A 21,421-nucleotide genomic window follows, 5' to 3' on the forward strand; every position below is an offset into this window, starting at 1 on the left:
GTTATGTATTTGAACTTAATTAGGCTTTAATTCATGTTTTGTTGTTTAAATAATTGAATGGATTAATTCAATTTATTTAAGCTTTTAATTATTTTTAGAATAAATATTATAATTGAATAGTTGTTTGTAATTATGACGTTTACGTAAATATAGATACTAAATATCTATGTTTACGTAAACTTCATAATTACAATCAATTACGTTCGTCGCTAAAAGGGCACAAAAAACGTGGTTAACTTTACCACCATATTTCGAATCTATATGTTTTGTGCGACGAACCATTTGTCGTGCAAGGTGGTTAAACCTTGCGCAACAAAGGCTTCATCTCGCAAATGTCGTTCAGTTTTTGGGTCAAAGCATTCAGTGCATGTGAATTAGAGGAATCAATACCGTATTTAGCACAGATGTTTGCATTACAAAGACTTCGTCACGCAAAGTCCGTAACATTCCTATAAATATATGCTTCTGCTTTCCTTATTCTTCACAATTTGTTTCGAAAACACTTTACAATTTTGCAGATTATAATCAATTTGTTCTTTGATTGTTGTACGATGGCCGACTATGGTTCGCGATCGTCAAAGACAATGGATGGCGAAGGTTCCGGAAAAGGTTTACATTGTAAATTTTGCATTTTGTATGAAGTTTTATTTAGCTTCAGTGTTATGAATATATATTTTGTTGATAGACAAGAAGAAAAGAGCTGCAGTACGGGTCCAACACACTTATGGTGGGGAACTGTTTCTGAATCACTATTGATGAATTAATAAGGGATGTGAAGTCAGATATGTGCATCAACTTTTGGTTTGACATTGGAGTATTGGTGCGTGACAAATGTGCTGCAGATTGGGAGTCTTGGAGAGCCATCCCCGAGGAGCTGAGGATGCACCTGATTGATGAGTTAGCTATATGTGTTAAGTTATCAATTAAATAATAATTATATTTGTTAAATATACTATAATAGTGAGATTTTAATTTATTAATTTTCACATGACAACCTTATTGGGACATTGACTAAAGTAACCAAAATTTGATGAAGGTTATCGACAACATGTTCAAGTCTCGTTTCTGGGAATGGAAGTTTGATAATCAACATGCGGCAGAACTACAACGAGAACCAGAACTACCAGTGGAGGAGTAGAATAATGTTTTTTATTTAAATTTTATTGCTTATTTAATAATGAGATCTGATTTAGAAGGTTTTTTTTATATTATGAACGGTTTAATTAAATATGTACTTAATGTTTAATTTGAATAAAATTAATGCATTTTAATAAATATTTATATTAATTAATTATGCACAAATGATTCAATGAAATAAGTTCTTGATTTATTAATTATTTATGTGGTTTGAAAAAAATTGAAGACTGAATGGAAAATTCAATTTTTTTTTCAAAAAAACGAAATTTATAAAAAAAAATAAAAAAAAATAAAAAAAGGTAAAGTTCGTCGCGTAAAGTGTTATAAAAACGCAGCAAAGTGTAGTTGGATGGCGCCAAAAGTGGAAGCACCATGTTTTGTGCGATGATACTTTCATCACGCAAAGTCTTTTCACTTTTCACTTTACTGAATTTAACTAGAATGCAAGAAGACAGAAGTGCTGGAATTTGCAGCCATTCTAGATGTGCTGTCGTTAATCTCGGAAGTATATTTTCTTAACTAACTTATTTAATTTCCATTCATTTAAATTGTTTTGTATGTAGTTTATAATTGTTGTGAGTTTATGTATTTGTATGCAAACATTTTTGTATGGATGTAAAAAAAATGGTTTGCAATGTTCATATGAGCTTAGTTTCTCATTTGAGAATTAGTTGGATTTAGTGAATGGATGCGAAAGCATGACTGCAGTCCAATTAATTCTTATATTGTCCAAAATTTTGGACAGTTTGAGAATGCACAGTTACATGTATTTTGTGGTTCACGCATTAGAGTTTGAACATGGGAAATTTTGTAGTATCTCTTTGCGTTCTTCAAGTGCATTGTAGTTTTTTATATCTACATCGTGCACTTGAAGAACTGTAGGTAGATGCTGCCGAAATTTTCTCTCGATTGAACTCTCATATGTTGGAACCATCAATTACAACACATAACTGTGCATTCTCGAATGAGATGAGACCCATACCGGAGGCATAAGGTGGCATGTCATAATTGAAGTTGTTGTAACCCTTGTAAATTTTTTATGTTTGCAGGTGATATGGACAAATAGTGGATACATAATCCTAACAGATGTACTGATGATAATTTGGATGGAATAAATTAGTTCATTGATCTTGCAATTGCAAACAACCGGGGTTCAACTCAAATTTGATGTCCTTGTAGAAAGTGTAACAACTCAATGGTTGATTATTTTGAAACTATTCGATACCATTTAGTCAGAAATGGGATAATGAAGACCTATACTACGTAGAATCATCATGGAGAATAAATACAACATGCTTCATCCTCACGCATTACCCGAGCAGTGGAGACAGTTGAATATGTTGTGGACCCAAATGAACAAATTATGGACATTATCAAAGATGGTTTTCCAAACGCTAGTTCGAGTACTAATGAGGAAGTAGAAGATGACATCCTTCCCACCATGGATAATGAAGCATTTGAAAAATATGAAAAACTATTAAAAATGCCAAGCAAGAATTATACTCCGATTGCGAAGGATTTTCAGTGCTCAAGACCATTGTTAAGTTGATGCATGGCAAAATAAAGTTTCGTATTTTGAATCAGTGTTTTGATTATTTTTTGGTGGTTTTCAAGAGGATGCTTCCAAAGGACAATTGACTGCCTAAAGATCATAAAAGTGTAAAGAAGGTGTTGAGTGGTCTTGGATTGGGATATGAAACAATTCAATCGTGTAAAAATAATTGCATTTTGTTCTACAAAGAGAATAAAGCATTCGATAAATGCCCTGTATGTAATGAGTCACAGTTTAAAAGGACCTCTCAGAATAGAACAACAAAGATTCCATGAAAAGTTATGTGTTATCTCCCATTAAAGCCCAGGTTGCAGCGATTGTATATGTCGACACATACTGCATGTGACATTGAGGTGGCATAAAGAAAGACGAGTAGATGATGATGTTATGAGACATCATGTAGATGGAGAGGCATGGAAAAAGTTTGATCAATGTACCCCGATTTTGCACGTGAGCCCCGGAATGTTAGATTGGGACTTGCGATATACGGGTTTAATCTGTTTGGGGTGCTAAACCAAAACCACAGCACTTGGCCAATCTTCGTAATTTCGTATAATTTGCCGCCTTCGAAGTGCATGGAAAAAGAATATATGATGATGACATTGTTGATAACGTTAGATTGGGACTTGCGATAGACGAGTTTAATTCGTTGGTCGATGAACTAAAAGAATTATGGGAAAACGGTGTTCTCACATACGATAAATCTACCGGGAAAATGTTCACTTTGAGAGTAGCAGTGATGTGGACTATAAATGATTTTCTTGCGTACGCTATGATGTTTGGGTGGAGCATTAAAGGTTATTACACATGCCCAGTTTGCAAAAAGAACACAACATCTTGTTGGAACACGGCAAAAGTTTGTTACCTGGGGCATTGTAGATGGTTGTCGTGGGACCACGAGTGGCGTCAAACGAGACAGCCTTATTCAATGGCACTGAGATTTGGCCAAGACCCAGAGAATGGTCCGGAGATGAAATTTTGGCTTAGGTGAATTGTTTGGATTTTGCTCTGTTGGGCAAATCCGTAAATAGGACAAGACTAGACACACATCTAAACTGTACACACAAAACGAGGTTGTTTGAGCTCCCGTACTGGTCCAAATTAAAATTGAGACACAACATCAATGTAATGCATATTGAGAAAAATGTGTTTGATACATTGGTCGAAACTATACTAGACATTAAGGGAAAAACAAAGGACATAATAAAAGCAAGGATCAATCTGGAAAAAATGGGCACTAGGCCATGTTTATGGATGGCGAGGGACGGAGACATAGCTAGAAAGAAGCTAGCATCATTTTTGGTGAAACTGGATAAGTGGAAATAGTTTTTGCAGTTTTTATCTTCTGTACAGTTTTCAGATGGGTATGCTTCAAACATCAGCCATTCCACAAACGTGGATGAAGGCAAATTTTCAATTGACAGCATCGCAATAATGACGGTGGTGTAAGAAGTGAAAAACTTTATATTTTTGCCCAAATTGCATGACCCTTTGGCGAACCAATCAAAGGGGAGTTGTTTAACAAAATGGACATGGAGGTACACATTGGTTTGTACCTAACAATTGTGATGAGACAATTACCTAACTAGATGAGCATGTGAGCATGAAGAGTTGATGAAGCAGGAACATCTTTCACATTTATATGCCAAGAAGCACCGTGAATTGTTTCCTCGTTGGTTTCGTGAAAATGTAAGTTGTTTGTGTTTTGGGTTATTTGCATAATTGTAAATGGTAAACTAACTAGTCAACTTTTTATCATTAATTTAGGTGAAGAAATTGAAGGATATGAATTCACCCGCTTACACTGAAGAATTGTATAACTTGTCTATTGGGCCCCTAAGCGCAGAATTGTAGTACGGTTGTCATGTAAATGGCATCAAGTTTTTGGCAGCTAATCACAATGATAAGCTATGTTAGCAAAATAATGGGGTACATTTCCTGGGTACAGACGACATTGCAGACATTAATTTCTATGGAAAATTGATAAGTGTTGTGCAATTGCTTTACAAAGACCGTTGTCAAGTTATCATGTTTAAGTGTTGTTGGTTTTATACAAACCCACATAGGGTTGGAGATTTTAAGCGAGACGATAGTTTGCTATCGGTCAACACTAACAGATGTTGGTCTAACGACAACCCCTACATTTTGGCAATGATGGCCAAACAAATTTTTTATATAGATAACCCTAAATGCGGGAGGGGATGAAAAATAGTTCAGAAGATTGAGCACAGAGGGTTGTATGATATTCTAGATTGAGATCCTGCTAACGATGACTATCATGGTGACATTGCTTACCAACAACTAGAGACTTCAACGGAACTTGGTGCAGATACACTGCGGGATATGACTATTGTACAAGAACCGTATCAGGTAGCCGAAGGTCCTGAAATTGAAATACTGATCTACTCCATTATGACTGACCTCGGGGATTTACCACGATACAATGCACCCGAGCACGCGAACAACAATGTTGATGTGCCTACAGACGAGGAGGAATGGAAGTCTAAATATGACGAAAGTGATGATATTCTAATTCAAACGAGGATGAATGAAAACTTGTGATGTAAATGTAATGATATTTATTTTGTATACAAACAAAAGTTTCCTTTAAAATTTGTAAAAAATTAATTAAACAAAAAAAAAAAAAAATTTACAAATATGCACGATGACATTTTGGAAATGTTTGTTGTGAAAATATTTAAAAAATTATTTTTTTTAATATAAAAACTGGTTGCAGGATGAAAATTAGAACAGTCTCGTTGCGCAAACATATAAAAATTTGATTTTCTTTTGGTGAAAATTGGGCGTGTTTTTATTTCAGTGCCTTTCTTCCATCTTTCCATCTCTAGCTCTCATTCTTTGCATGTGAAACTCAATCATCTTTTTCTCTTGATTATGTCTGAAGCTCACTCTGCTCTCTCTCTCTCTCTCCATCTCTTGTTCTCAGCACTGCCTCTCTCTTTGTTTCTCTGTCTCTATGTCACTCTCATTCTCTCTTTGTTTCTCTGTCTCTCTATCACTCTCCTTCTCTCATCCGCCGCATTCCGATGCCACACCATCTCACCACCGCCGCAACATTACTAGGTAAACACCCAGTATCCCTTAATTCAATTATTTATTAGTGCAATTTTTCAGTTTTTCTGTTGAATTGTTTTAATTAGAACATTTAGGGATTTAGGGTTCGAATTCGGAATCTTGGGTTAGGGTTTTCGAATTGAGAATACTGGGTTATGGTTTTCGAATTGAGAATTTTGGGTGACGATTTTTGAGTTGGATAGGATGCATGGTAAACCTAGTAACGTCACACCTTCCTTTTGTGAACTTGGAAATTATTAGGAATCACACCTTCCCTTTGTTATACACGAAACTACAATCTACAACCTTGAAATTCAGATATTTAGTAACGTCACTGTGAATCAAAACACGAACCAAAGCTCCGTTGGCCATCATGAAATGTCAAAATATGCAGAGAGGTTGTAAAGAATCAAATTATCAAAACAACATGTAGAACAAACTGAAAGTAAACCTAATACTTTTAAGCAATCACTTGTCAAAAATATCAGCATTTAAATGTCAGCGTGAATCAGGACACGAACCAAAGCTCTGTTGGCCATCTCTTGTTAATGGTAAATCTAGTTGCTTTATATGGAAGTAGGTCTAATATGTAAATCTAGTTGTTTTTGTAGATGTCGAACTTAATTTCAAACTGCCAGGCAGTTAGTAGGGTCAGTTAGACATCTTCTCCAGCAAGTAGTGCTGCTGCCACCTCCCCGCCTGATATAACCACGTAGGGTGTCCCTTCGGTCACGCCTTTTAGTCCAACGGTGTCTACGGGTCCTGCGTCATCGACTTCTTTGGTGACGCATCCTCTACTAAGCGCCCGGTAGACTCATCGATGGCCCCATAGTTTTGAGAAGGCTGAGCAGTCTGGTGAGGCTTCTTTTGTCCATGTAGAGGGGTCCCAAACAGGTAATGCATCTTTCTCATACTATAATAGAAATTTTGAAAGTTTTTTTGGTTGTTGTGGAAATCAAACTTTTAAATTATTTGGTTGTTGTGAAATCTGTTGATGGATGACAAAAGAAGACCCCCAATCTTCTTTAGAAAAAGTTGGTTGATAAATTCTTTCATTACACTCCAAAAAACAGCTATCTTTCTTATTCTTTTATTTTCTCATTAGTGAAAATCTTCAGTATATTTTTCAAGTTACGAGTATGGTGTGCCAAAATTTCAAAGAGATGAGACTACTCACATCGATACCATTTTAAGGGGTGGATCCCCATTTTAAAAAATTATTAAATAATTTTATTTTTTTAGTTTTTAATATTTAATTATTTTTTTAATATTTTAACGGAAAAATTGATAGAAAACTGACAGAAGGTATGAAATTGTAAAAAAATCGTAGATAAGGTATGACATTGAAACTTTTTAAAGATGAGGTATGAAACTGTTAATGACCCAATAGTTGAGGTAGTTTTATGTAATTTATCCTTTAAGCTTTGATTTTTTTTACTCTCTATTACACAATTGGTAATATATATATATATATATATATATATATATTTTTTTTTTTTTTTTTTTGGGGGAGGTCAAAGTTTCCTGAGATTGACATGTTCAAGGAGGTGTACGTTTAGCCCGGGGATGAGCTGATGGAGCAGCTTCATGTAAGTTATTTCACTTTTTTAATATTCAATTAGTATTAATATAAATTACATGTATATTAAAATTAATTTGTGTGTTTTCATTTTTCTTGTCCACCATGGTGGAGAAGGGCCTGACTGTTTTGGAGGAGGTGGCTTCCCAGCTTCCCCTAGAGACTCCAATTGAGGAGGTGTTTCTTCCTGAGGATGCGGGTTTTTAGATCATGACAGACACACTCGATCAGGCCCTCGGTTGTAGGCAAGAAAATGTTCACCGAAGGCTTGGGAAAGCCCATCTTCGGCACCCGTCTACCTTATCCTCAAGGTAGAGAACATAAGAAGTCGAATCACTGACATCTAAAGTGGCGGACCTAAATGAGCAAATTACTCCCCAACAGTCTCAGCGTGCGACCCAAAGCAATTCGATGAACCAAATTTGTCTCGCCCTTCAAATCTCTAGCATTCGGTTCCCCGACGTTGAACCACTTCTAGCAACGACCTCCCAGCCCCCAGCCCCAGCAGCTACAACCTCCTAGGCCCCCAATGCAGAGGCGATTGTTACATGGACGACTACATATTCTAGGTTTTTTTTTAAATTGTTTTCAAATTTTAAAATATTTTTTTTCGTTGTATGTACACTTTCAATAATTTTTTTAATTCAATATTCTTCAGTACATTTTTTGTTTTTAATTTCATTAAATTAATTTATACATAAAACAATATTATCCACATTTAAACGGAAAAAAATAAATAATAAATAAATAAAAATTATTTTAAAAATTAATTTTAAAATCTTACTGTGACGACCTTATGTCCATTGCGCAAAGGTCTGGTGGTCGAATCCTAGTTTTGTCGCTCTTTGTTTCGCACAACGACCACCAAGTCCGTTACGCAACATTCATTTCGCACGATGAAGCACTTTCCTTTGTCGCCCAATGTCTGACGTCACGAACTTTCTGCAACAAAATTTGCGCAACGGCCTCTTTGCCACCGAATGTTTCCAACGACCGTATTTGCCTTTGCGCAATAGTTGTCCCTTCGTCGCCCAAGCAGTTATGCTTAGTAGTGCTAGTGACTGGAGCAACCAAGCAAAGGACACAAACTTGACACTTTACATTGTTCCAAAATCTTCACTTATTTTGTACATCAACAAATGTAAGTAGATAAAAAAAATTGGGTAAATCTCAGTTTACTACCCTCAAGTTTCGTGGTTGCCAACATTTGATACATGAAGTTTTTTTCGTTCTAGAGTCATACCTAAAGTGTTAATTTTGGGATAGTCTCACACATCCATTAGTCTGGTTGTTAAGTCTTTCGTTAACTGATGACGTGGCACCCATGTAGACAATGATTGGATGCCATGTGTCATTAAGGGGTTCATGTGGAAATTAAAAATTCAAAAAAAAAATTCCAGCCCAAATTTTTAACCCATAATTGTGTACTGCCTTTTTTTTTCCCGCCAAAATTTTTTGTTAAAAAAAATCAAATTAAATAGGGAAAAAAACCACAACTTTCTATTTCAAATCTGCAAATTCAATTCCAAGCAAACTTTCAATTCTAAATCTGCAAATTCATCCTTTAAACTACCAACTACCAACAAAGTTTCAAGAGTTCACAACAAAGTTCAATTGTCAACAACTTTCAATTCACAACAAAGTTCAATATTCCAAGTTGTACACCCTCCAATTCACATGAAAGTATCAAAAAACCACAACTTTAGCAACTAATGGGTCAAGGTGTTCTTCCAAAATATAAGTACACAACTAAACCAAAATAAGAGTACCAAAAACACGAAAAATCTATCCAAAAGTTGTTTCCGAAAAAACTAAGGGCATATTCAACTATAACAAAATCAACCCTTAAACAACCTAAAGCGTTAAAGCAGCATCATGAAATATTCCTCCTCCTTTTCTAACCTCTTGCAGTAGACTTTGAAGTGGTTTGAGAGGCATGAGTTGGCTGAGATGAAGGTTGTGGAGCTTCCTGAGTGCATGGTTGTGATGACTGAGAAGGTTGTGATGCTAATTAATGAACCTATAAAACATTAGCACTCACATATACTACACTTCACAAATAACAAATTCACTTAAGAAATGAAAAATCAACAAAAAAAATATCAAAATTATACCTCATTTTTCTTGTTTTTTCTTCCTTTTCTAGCAGCTGGAGGAGGATAAGTGGTTGGGCATCTAGCCTTGTTGTGTCCCGAGCCCTTGCAAACACTACACTTCACACTTTTTTTTCCCTTTCTTGCTTAACTTGAATTCACTTTCATCACCCTCTTTATTTCTCTTCTTTTTTGGTCTCCCAAGCTGCCTTTCAAAAGTTGGAGGAAGAATGCATTTGATTTTAGATGGCTCCTAATATTTCATGCCTTAGACGGGTTAAATCAAGTTTTCGTAAGCTTCAAAGTACTTCTCCTTCTTGTACCAAGAGGAAACAAATTCCTCAAGCTGTCTCCTTGCATAATAGATGGTCAAGCAACCATGTATTCAAGGAAAGCCTGTCAAATCCCATCTTGTGCATGAGCAAGTGCACCCATTCAAATCTACCATATATTGCCTTAGCCTTCATCCACTTCAAATTTTTTTCCTCTAGACCATGTAGTTATAGTGTATAAGCTTTTTAGCTTGTACTCCTCTAACTTCTTCTGGATTTTTGGGCAAATAGTTGCTTTATCCTTCCTCATTGCATCTTTTCTCAACCATATCCTCTTCATCAATAAAACTCTTATAGTTTCCAGCATGGTAATAACCCTAGCCCTCAAGATAAAAGAATTGAAGCTCTCACATAGGTTGTTTAAGAGAATGTCACACTGAGTGAGCCTCAAAGTGTGACCTACTCCAATGCAAGGCTGGTCTCTTCACCAACCATTTATAAGCTTCATTATTCAGCCTATTCACCTCAGCCATACTCTCTAAAATCAACGATGGTTGTTGACTTGGCAGCATTCCACAAGGCATTCTTTAATCATTTCCCTTTAAACTCATCTGCCTTATAATTGGTGTATAAGTGCCTAACACATAACTGATGATTACAATTAGGCAGCACCTTCGCAAAAGCTGGTATTAAACCCTTTTGTTTGTCATAAATGAAAGTCCAACCACGCTGGTTCACAATTCCCAAGTTAGCAACTAGCAGTTCCAAAAACTAAACCCAATTGTCCTTGTTCTCAAGCTCTACTATGGCATATGCAATAACCCAAGTTTGGTTATTTGCATCCATTCCTATTGTAGATAGTAACTTGCCATTGAACATTCATTTCAAGTGACAACCATCCAACCCTACAAGCTGCCTACATCTATTCTTAAATCCATTTATGCAAGCCCCCAAACAAATATAAATCTTTTGAAATATCACATGAGCATCATCATAGGGCATCACCTTCATCTTAACTGTACTACCAAGGTTTACCCTCCTAAGCTCATCATAGTACTCCCATAACTTTGTGTACTGATCCACGTTACTCCCCTCAAGGATTTTCAAACACTATGCTCTCACTCTATAGGCTGTCTTCAGGTGGATCCCAACCATTCTTTCCTTCTTCACTGTCTCCATAAATGTAGTGATGGGCATGCTTGGGTTGAGTCTGAACTTGTCCATATACCTTTTCACAAGCCATGCCACTTTGTAGTTAAGATTTTCCCTCCAAATCCTCGGACATTCATGTTTCCCAATATAAGTTTTCACTTGCATTGAATCTTCATTATACATCCTGGAAGCATAGAATTTCCATGGATAGTTTTTCTCACACTTTGCACTAATCTTCCATTTCTCATTCCTTTTTAGCTTAATAAAAAGTACATCATGCTTAATGGAGTGAGACCACACTGCCTCTCTCAACTGTACAACATCTTTGAACTTTAATCCTTTTTCAAAGTTTAGTTCATCCTTGTTGGCTTCTTCATTGAACTTAAGGTAGATGACCTTCTCATCACATTCTGAACTTGAATTGTTAACATTGTGTAGGCCATCTGAGTCTTCTCTCTCATCATCAAGTGGAACGTCTTCTACATCATTTGCATCAATAATTTCTTCTAGATGTTGTTTCCCAACCCCTTCACCCCTTTCAGCATCTCCAATCACAGTGTCTACAACCATATCATCTACTGCACGACGATCATCATCTTCCAAACTGTAGTCACTATCCACAAACTCACTATCAGTAGTGTCATCCCCTGCATTTACTGCCACAAACTATGCATATTTGTTAAAAACCTAAACTTTGCAAAAATAATTTAATATAGAAATTAAAATTGCAAAAATAAATGTTTCAAAAATTTTACCTTCATTAGCTTCTAGTTTAGCCCCTTCATTAACTTCTTCAGCTTCGTAACCTTCTTCACCTTCATCGCATTCATTATCAGCATTGAGAGGACCATCTTCAGCCTCATCTCCACTTCCCTGTCCTCCCTCAGTTCATCATCACCATTGTAGCCTATGTCATTCAAAAGACATAGCCATTTTTCTAAGTGATCAACACCCTCTTTTGCTCTACCCTTCTTTAGTTTTAATCCACTTCCCTTTGTAATCGAAATTGACAACCTCAATTCCTCAATATCTTCTATAGTGACACCTTTTTTTAATATGCCACTTTCATCTAGATTCATCAAAAGCTTATGTTTCATGGTAACGTTCTTCAAACTTAGATGTTCTAGGTACATTTCTATTTCCCTAGTCCCTAGAACATACTTATACATTTTACCCACATCTTGGTCCCGTTCAATAAGCCTTAATCTCCCTATAAGACATCCCAGGAATCCTATAATGATACAAGATAAACCTGTCGTCATATCCTAACTCCTTAACCATTTCATCAATCTCGAAAAAAGACATGAAGTCTTTGTCTATGTAATCAAATCAAGCCTCAAACCCTCCCGTATATGCATTTTTAGACCACTTCCCACCATAGTTAATTTTAAGGGTAAATAATTCAGGCATGCCTGCAAAGTCAAGGAAAAATGTTATAAAACCCAAAAAGTTAACCCAAATCACTAACTTATAGGACCATGAGGACAAAAGGTGAATAACAAAACCATGGGAACCATGAATATAGGGTTTTTTAAAGGCTGTAATTGAGACCACGAATGAAAACAAAACCACATGCACATTGAAAACAATTAACAATGCAAGAAACCCACTACAAAACACAATTCCAGAAACCATAGGAAAAATATGGGATTGGAACTCACAAATCCCTAAAATTCAAAATTGAAAAATCGGAAAACCTAAACCCATATTATCTACACTTCAAAAAAGGTAGGTTACTTACAATAAACTGGTGTTTCAGCTACTTCAATCCTCCTTTTTTGCCACCTCATCGCCAGCAATGGCTTCACGATAACCTTGCCCATAAACGTGTGCGCAACGTACAACGGCGTGCGACCGACAGCGAGTTGGACTGACGACGAGGCGGAGTGAAGGCGAGGTTGAGCGACGGCGAGGTGGAATGACGGCGAATTGGTAGGGTTTCAGACGGAGATAGGGGATCAAGATTTCTGGGGGTGTAGGCTTCAAGTAAAAAGTGGTTTTCACTTTTAACTGATCCCATTCTAAATTTTGAATTTTTAAATTTTGGTCTTTTTTTTAATTTTTTAATTTCCACGTGGACCCCTTAATGACATGTGGCGCCCAGTCATTGTCCACATGGGCACCACATCATCAGTTAACAGGAGACTTACTAGTCAGACTAACGAATGTATGAGACTATCGCAAAATTAACACTTTAGGTATGACTCTGGGACGAAAAAAATTTTATGTACTAAATGTTAAAAACCACGAAACTTAAAGGTAATAAACTGAGATTTATCCTAAAAAAATTTATTATTGTTGTCATCAATTATATTATTTTTTCAACATTATCTAAAAAAAAAATTTAAAATATTTACCCAACCAACTGTTTCATCAAGCAAACATTATATCATTTTATAATTTGATTTCATAGAATTGGCCCGACGACTTTTTCGTCGGGTCAAATTTATAACAGTCGTCGGGCCAAATTTATAACATTATTTAATTTTATGCAGAATGACGAAATATTCTTCTCTGACGAGATAACTTCGTTAGATGCAACACACTCTTACTTGACGAGTTTATTGGTCGGCTCTGTTTCTTCCAATGAACGGGCAAATTACAATTACGTCGGATATGACTTTGAGCGACAGACTTTGCTCTACTAATCTTTTCCGACGAATTTGTGTTGAGCAACGGACTCTGCTCTACTAATCTTTTCCGACTTTGCTCTCCTAATCTTTTCTGACGAATTTGTGTTGAGCAACGGACACTGCTCTACTAATCTTTTCCAATGAATTTGTGTTAGCTAAAAATTATGACGACGAAAACAGCTTTGACCCGAAAATACCTTTCTGTTTGGCGAGTTTTTTTATATTTTTATTTTTTTTTATTTTTTATTTTTTTTAATTTCTTTCTCTGTAATGCGGGTAAAACGACTAATATATCAACTTGGTGTTTACACGTCAAGTGGTACTAAAATATGAAATATGGTAAGACTAGTTTATTCTTACATCATCGCCAAATAATTCCGCACCGAAAGTTCTGATTGAAGCACTTGTATACGACGGACGTAACAAAAATCAACTTCCCTGTACAATGTGACATGCTTGACGAAAAGAAAAAATAAAAAAAATCTTTTTGAATCATGTGCGCTGTGTTACGAATAAGATTGAGTTTGTTTGGTGAACAAAGCAATACACATTCTGGAGCTAATCAAATAGCAGTTTTCTAATACAGTTTTACTTCCCTCGTTATTTCTCATGTGCAATTATTTTAGATTATAGCAGTTTCTCGAAGAGAAGACTACCTATGAAACACAACCTGCAGGTCATGATCATAAAAAGTTTCAGATAGATAGCATTGTGCACAAAATGATAACTCTCAATATAAAATCCAGGAAATACAAATAAACCATACACTGTTTTATTAGATAAGTAAGGAGACTGAAATTGCAGACACAAAATGCTTAATATTACTTATTCAAAGCAAGTTAATCAAGAAACAGCAACACCAAGGCTCTATCTTTTCCAGAAACACTGATCAAACAGGAATGGCCCTATTGACCGATGGGTAAACAACGGTTGCCGGATGAGCCATGATTCTGCGACCCTTCACGTGCCTGAAGCAGTAAACAAGAGCCCCAACAGGCCACTCCACAATGGCAGCTCCAATAAAGGCCAAAAACCCTAGGGTTGGCCCCACCACCTTGCACCTGCACGGGTTGCTCCTAGTCCCACACTGCACGCATATTGGAATTCCACCAGCCATTGCTACAGATTAATGTCTAAATTCAAAACAGGAGAATTGTACAAACAAGGACAAAGTGGATCAATTCAAAGCTTCCGAAGATCTATCGGTTTAGTGAATTTTTGAGTTGTGGTTGTTTGGAGGATACTAGGGCTTGGTTTTATAGGGGTCTTGATTTTAATTAAAGTAACTCGAAGGCTTGGTTACCAGGCATTTCGTGACCATGACAAGGTTTGCGGAGATGACAGGAGGAGTTACGTGTTGCTTTAAGCAAATGCATGTCCGACACGTGTTCATGTTGCTTGATGGTTTGGAAACGTGTCAGATCGCTAGAACTGGTTGGTGCGGTCACTTATCCAACTTGGTCTAATGAAACCAAGACAATATGGCGGCGTCGATGAGATTATTTCTGTTAGTAATTTCCTGGGGTATTTTAATCCCCTTCGCTTTGTGTATTATTGTTTAGGAAATTCGGGTGCAATAATAAGAAACAACTCATTGTAACCGAATCCAAATCTGGATAGTGAGGGCTTTAGCCAGTATTTCAAGACAACTCAAGGTTGATGGAAACAGTCAAGACAAAGAAGATTGTACAAGGGACATTAATTGAATCTTTAAGGCCATTTGTTATGGTGACTGCACTTTTTATTCTATCGTTCTAGCTTTCCATTCTACACAAGGTAAATTTATCTTTTTATTTGTTTATTGTTCTTATCGTTTAGTTTTTGTTTATTCGGTACCTCAATGTAGTAGTTTAAAATTTAGTTTCTCAGGTAGTTAATTTAGTATTTTAATTCTGTAATTCAGATTTATTTTCAGTTTTTTACTTTAGTTTATAATTATCAAAACCAATCCCCACGAATAGTTCCTTTGGATTGATGCAATTCACCATACACACTCACATTACCCTATCGAACCATCGATAAACAAAAATTCATTTAATATTTATCATATCCATCACATGCAAGTGTCTCAAATTTAACGATTTCTCGTCAATCAAAAGAACATTTGAATTCACCCATCGCGTCAAAAGACTATAGTTGAAGATTAAGAACGTCTTTCAAGGTCCTTACACATAAGTCGCGGAGAAACCTTTGATCAAGACATGTTCCTTTCTCGGTCATATTCGTATTTGAAACAAGTTAGATCAAAGCGCAACTACAGTCCTTACGTGCTTGGCTTGAGGCTGCAAATTGGCATGCCTACAACAAATCAAGGACTGAGAGATCCCCAACTTGATTGCCAGGCCAACAAATATTTCTTTTTGTGTAATGATAGGGAAACTAAATTTGCATACAGAATTTACAAACTAAATAATATGTTACCAATAGAAATGAGCACGTTGAACAATGTTTAAATAATAATCAAATCATCAACTTTCATGTCATTTAGTTTACCAAGTTTTGTCTACAAATTTGATCTAACTAGCATTACTCTCTCTATACATACTAACCTTTGTTAAGTATAACCATATATATACGAAAACATACTACGTATATATGTAGAGAAAAAACAATTGTAAATCGAGGGTATCTCATGAAAAAATAAATCGTACAGGTTTGGTAACAATACAAGAAGTACTCATCAGTAGTACTGCATCACACATGCCCTTGCCGAGCTGAACTAACTCGAGGCATGGACAAGATGAATGTCACAATATTACTAGGGCACGGACAAGCTAGCACATTCACATAACATGTCCTCACTGACGTAACTCAAAGCAAGGACAAGCCGGTGTGGAGCGAAAAATAATTCAATTTTTATTTGAAACTGACACGTGAATTTTCATCTGCAATTGACAAGAATGTCCTTATTAAATTAGCAAAGCACACATTCGTTCTGCTTGCAGTTTAGACTTGAATTGCTAACTACAATTTCTTCAAGCTCCTCTGCTCATGCCAAGGAGAAAATTCAAAAGAAGTAAAAGATAAAATTAATTTATAACTAATATCCTATCTTTAAGCTTTCCTTATTGAAGACCAACTCAATGAAGCAAGAAATTACAATCAAATCCAATAAAGAATTCTACGAGATAATCCCAAGACATTATTAATTAAATAATATCATCAGAATAATTTTGTCCTTCATCCAATTGATGACACATCTTGGTCAACTAGATATCGATACATGGCATAGAGAACCTATTGGGTTGTCGATTACTTTAGTCCATGTGTACGGAAGCGTGGCAATATGATGTAAGCATATATAATCCAATTTACATGCATGGTTAATGAAACTTTGGATTCCATTTAATCTTATTAAATTAATCAACGTGGTCTAGGTTAATCAACATGCTTGTTTTCATGTAAAACAATTTACGAACATGTGCATAAACTTAAATTAGTTGAGAATTCCAACATTTAAATTTCATATGAATGAATTATTTATTGTGGCTCTCAAGTGTTAGCCCTCTACTAGTATCCACATGAATAAATCTCCAATTAGTGAAGCATGAAGACGACGAACTGCTAGGTCCTTCTTCTCCAATAAGTGTGGCAGCAAGGGTAGTGTTGTGTGGTGCTTTTTTTTTTTTTTTTAATTTCTCTAAATTATAAAATATAATTCCCTTCTCTCTAAATTTGGCATTGGACAATTTGATCCTCTTTCCCTTAAGACTAATCTTCTTTATTTTATTTTAGTTCATTAGCCAACAGATAGAAGACCAAACCAGTTAATAGAAAAACAAAAAACATAGTATAAACCATTTATATCAAATTCAACCTTCATCAATTTTATTTTTCGATATCATTCTATTGTGTGTGATCTTATAGGTTCCAACTAAAGCTGGCAGTGGATAATTTGACTAATCAAATTAATCTAGTTTTACATCATTAGAAACCATTCTAATTCAAAGTTGTAGGATTATCCACAAACCGAATAATAACATCTATCAGTGACTTTCGGCTATCCAGATTAGTAAGAATATGTTGAATTCATATAACATATGTTTGAATTCATACAACATATTATATTCCAATCATATTTTTTAGAGAATGGAACATTTGTCAAACTGTAGCATGAATATGATTGCCCTGATGTATATCATGTATTTTGCTTTCAGTAAGGACTTTTGGAAATAAATCGTCAAAAGACTTGTGGAATATCAACTTTCATGATTACCTAAAAAGTGACAAAATTCCTTGTTAAGTGACAAGATTCCTTATTATGCATTCATGTATCTCCATATTAACTCAAAGCAAGGCCAACAGTACTAATGCCCCTGCATAAGTCTACATAAGAAAGTTCATCTGTTTTTTATTCATATATCCGCAGGCATATGAAAAATGGTCCCCTTGAACTCTCAACAACTTTACACTTTTGAGAAAAACCTTTCGAAATCATGACTCAATACTTTAGGAATAATAATAAATTTATTTAATTTATGATGAAAAAAGGGAAGTAAAGAAATTTGTGCTAATTGCATTTTACACGCTACATATTTCAGTTGTTTTCAAAATGGACGACAAGGTTTCAATCTCAGCATTTTACATCTAAATATTTTTATTTTTATTTTTAAGACTGGTTCAATGGTTCTAAATCGAACCAAGCAATGCAAGTGGTGGATTATTTACTTTGGTGGTTAGACCTTTCCTTTTTGTGTCTTCGGTTCAAACTCTTCTCATTCCCTTTTAATTTCAAATAAGTGTAGATTATTCCAGATTCAAATTCTTCACATTCTCCTTAATATAGAGTAAGTATTCTTTGTAATAAAAAAACGAAGCAAAAAAATGAAAATAAAAACACATAAAAATTGAACCAAGGATAAGAACACAGATGAAATTGATGTCAATAAACATAGACTCGAAAAAACAAAGGAAGGACGAGGAAAACGATAGAGAAGAAAAAGGAAATAATTCCAACAAATAACAAAAAAGAAAAGAAAAAGGAAAGACATAAAACAGAGTATATTTTGACGTGGCCTTGTAATAAAGGCCATTATTCTGTGGCCTGATTTTCTAAAAGGCAGACATCTGCTTTGGCCCAAAAAAAAAAAAGGGATTTTAACTTTAGTCGTCAAAAGAAGAAAGGTATTTAATAAAAATTTGGTATTAGATTACATATTGATTATAATTTTTTAATATGTTCTTAATTCAAATTAATTAATTTTTATTTTATTCAATATTTTCCATTAAATATTTAAATTTATTAATATACACATTTTATTTTATTTTTTACCAAAAAAAGTTTTAATAATTTATTAAATTTATTAACATTCTTCAAACTTGAAAGAATTTTTTTTTTTTTTTTTTCCGAAAGAAAGACTCAATTAATGTACCTAAATGTTAGTACCAAAATGCATGTACCAAAATGTATTATAGTAAATTAATGTACTTAAATGTTAGTACCGAAATGTATTATATTGAATTAATGCACATAAATGTGTGTACTAAAACGTATGCACTGAAACATATGTACCGAAATATATTATGTCACATCCCGGTCCGGGGCGGATCACTTCCCGGGCCCGCTCCACCACCGTAGCATGATATTGTCCGCTTTGGGCTTACCATTCCCTCACGGTTTTGTTTTTGGGAACTCACGAGCAACTTCCCAGTGGGTCACCCATCATGGGATTGCTCTAGCCCCCTTCTCGCTTAACTTCGGAGTTCCTACGGAACTCGAAGCCAGTGAGCTCCCAAAAGGCCTCGTGCTAGGTAGAGATGTGAATATACATTTAAGGATCACTACCCTGGGCGATGTGGGATGTCACATATTATATTGAATTAATGTACCTAAATGAAGAAAACAATGTATATCGAAATATATTGTATAACAAAAATTAGTTTATCTAACTGTAGCAAAATGTATTACGATGAATGAAATGAAAATTACAATTATAATGAAGTATAATTAATACATTAAAATTAGGAAGAAAAAGAGAAATACTTAAAACATCAAAATATAACTAAAAAATTAGGTGATTAATGTATCAAGTGACTAAAATTAAAATTTGATCTTACTCATAATTTTAGTCTAAAAATCATCTTTGCCAAGGATTAGAATGAAGTTTCTTGAAAAAGAAACAGCATGTCACTAGTATCCTATGTTTTAAATAACTGGCCGAGACTATACCATTTAGTCAAGGGTTAAAAAGCAACTTTTCGTCTTTTCTTCCTTAGGCTTCTATCCTAGTTCGTTCTTTTACCTGCTGCCATGTACATGTGCTTGCAAACTAATTTCGGTGTCACTCAAGGTTTGGGCCCTGTGCGGCCGTTCTGTTCGCCTTGCCCAGAGTCGGCTATGTTCGGCTCCAATTGGCATATTCGATATGGGTTTGGAGCTATAAGGCGTGAAACCTGTCAGGTAAAGAATTAGCATATAGTAACTATGGTTCTCTTCAGGATACCTATATGGAAAGGTGGCCTTATTTTGTCCTTTTAATTATGACTATATTTAATAATTTCCAGGGACTTGATAGAAGTTTGTTGGTTTGATTGCTCTATTTAGGAGAGTTCAGTTTCGTCTTGGTGTTCAAATCTATGTGAAAAGGGTGGAGTTGTTTGATTTATTGGATCTATTTCATTTGGTGTTATGGAATCATGGCCTTCATTAGGTAATACGGTTAGACCTATGATCATCGTAATCCATATCCCATTACAATTTGACGGTTTTTGTTCTCATATCTCCACATAACACGAGATTCCATTGATCATTGTATTCCTGCAGTTTTCAGTTAGCCCGACTTTCAAGAAAGTACTTGAAGTTTGCTTATTGCTTTGCGATTAGTCATGAGTACTGTAATTTTTTAGGTTAGTTTGCAACGACTCTTTTAGGGTTGAGTTATTCATGAACGTCTTCGTAATATTTATGTTGGAACTAAATTTGTGCACCGCTGTAGATGATGGAGATGCTCAAATCCAAATACCTGCAAAAGAAAAAATAGCCGTATCAAGACAATGACCCAGGCTGTTTATGTGCCGGTCAAAAGCTATCCAACTATCAAGTTAGCAAGTAATATTAAGAATCAAACAGCAGGCAAGAGAATGAGTATGCACAAATTGCATTACCAAAGATGACTCCTAGAAGTGTGTATTTAGACTAGTCAAGGAGAGGATCTTTTAGGATAGTAGGATCCTTATTAAACTGGAGAATCCTAGAGGATATCTACGAAGTATGTGTTGCATCCCCTTAGGAGTTGATTACTTACAATGTACGTCCATTCCGTAGATTCTAAGGAATCTAGGATTATAGGAAACCCGATGATTCCTTGTTGGATTAGGTTTCCGTATCTTGTGGAACAAGTATAGTCAATCTCAGTGAAGTAGTTGGACTCTGCCCACTGATTCCGGAACAGGATGATGGTGGCATATCGTTGCTCCGTTTATTTAGTTTCGTAACGGAGGTTGTCGAATTCATGATCAGACTTCTTAAATGTAGGCATTTATATTCACCTTACTCTGACCATGGAAAATCATGATCCCACAACCTTTATTAAAATAAAAAAAAACATAATGTCTCACAATTCAGTTACTCGTTTCAATTTAATATGACAATTGTTAAACATTTAATTCTTCTCACATGGACACGAGGAAGCACATTCAGTTTGTCAGATGAGGATCATAAGGATCTTCACATCCTATCCGTTCATCGTACATCGTGCGGCCATTTTTCGTTAGATACTGTTTGTGTTTAATTTTAAATAAAAATTTCAAAATGATTTCTGGCTGCACGATGTACGGTGAACGGATAGGACATGAGGATTCCTAAGATCCTCACAAACAAGATCTAGATAAGATCCAAATCTCAATTTGTCCTATCACGTGAAATATAAAATGAGTATTTTACAGTAAAGGGTTTGATCCTTCACGCATGGACTGTGGACAAGGGTTAA

At 35.4% G+C, this 21,421-nt stretch overlaps 1 protein-coding gene across 1 annotated transcript; it reads right to left on the reverse strand.

Annotated features, from left to right (window-relative positions):
• Positions 1 to 14,243: 14,243 nt before the first annotated feature.
• Positions 14,244 to 14,697, reverse strand: LOC137738882 (uncharacterized). Its single transcript, XM_068478354.1, has one exon. The coding sequence runs from the start codon at positions 14,608 to 14,610 to the stop codon at positions 14,383 to 14,385; it is 228 nt and encodes a 75-aa protein (XP_068334455.1). The 5' UTR covers positions 14,611 to 14,697; the 3' UTR covers positions 14,244 to 14,382.
• Positions 14,698 to 21,421: the final 6,724 nt, after the last annotated feature.

Source organism: Pyrus communis, chromosome 7 (assembly GCF_963583255.1).
Source record: "Pyrus communis chromosome 7, drPyrComm1.1, whole genome shotgun sequence".
NCBI classification, from domain to species: Eukaryota; Viridiplantae; Streptophyta; class Magnoliopsida; order Rosales; family Rosaceae; genus Pyrus; species Pyrus communis.

Excerpts from the sequence above, each read along its gene's own strand:
- LOC137738882 (XM_068478354.1), bottom strand. The coding sequence starts at position 14,610 with ATGGCTGGTGGAATTCCAATATGCGTGCAGTGTGGGACTAGGAGCAAC.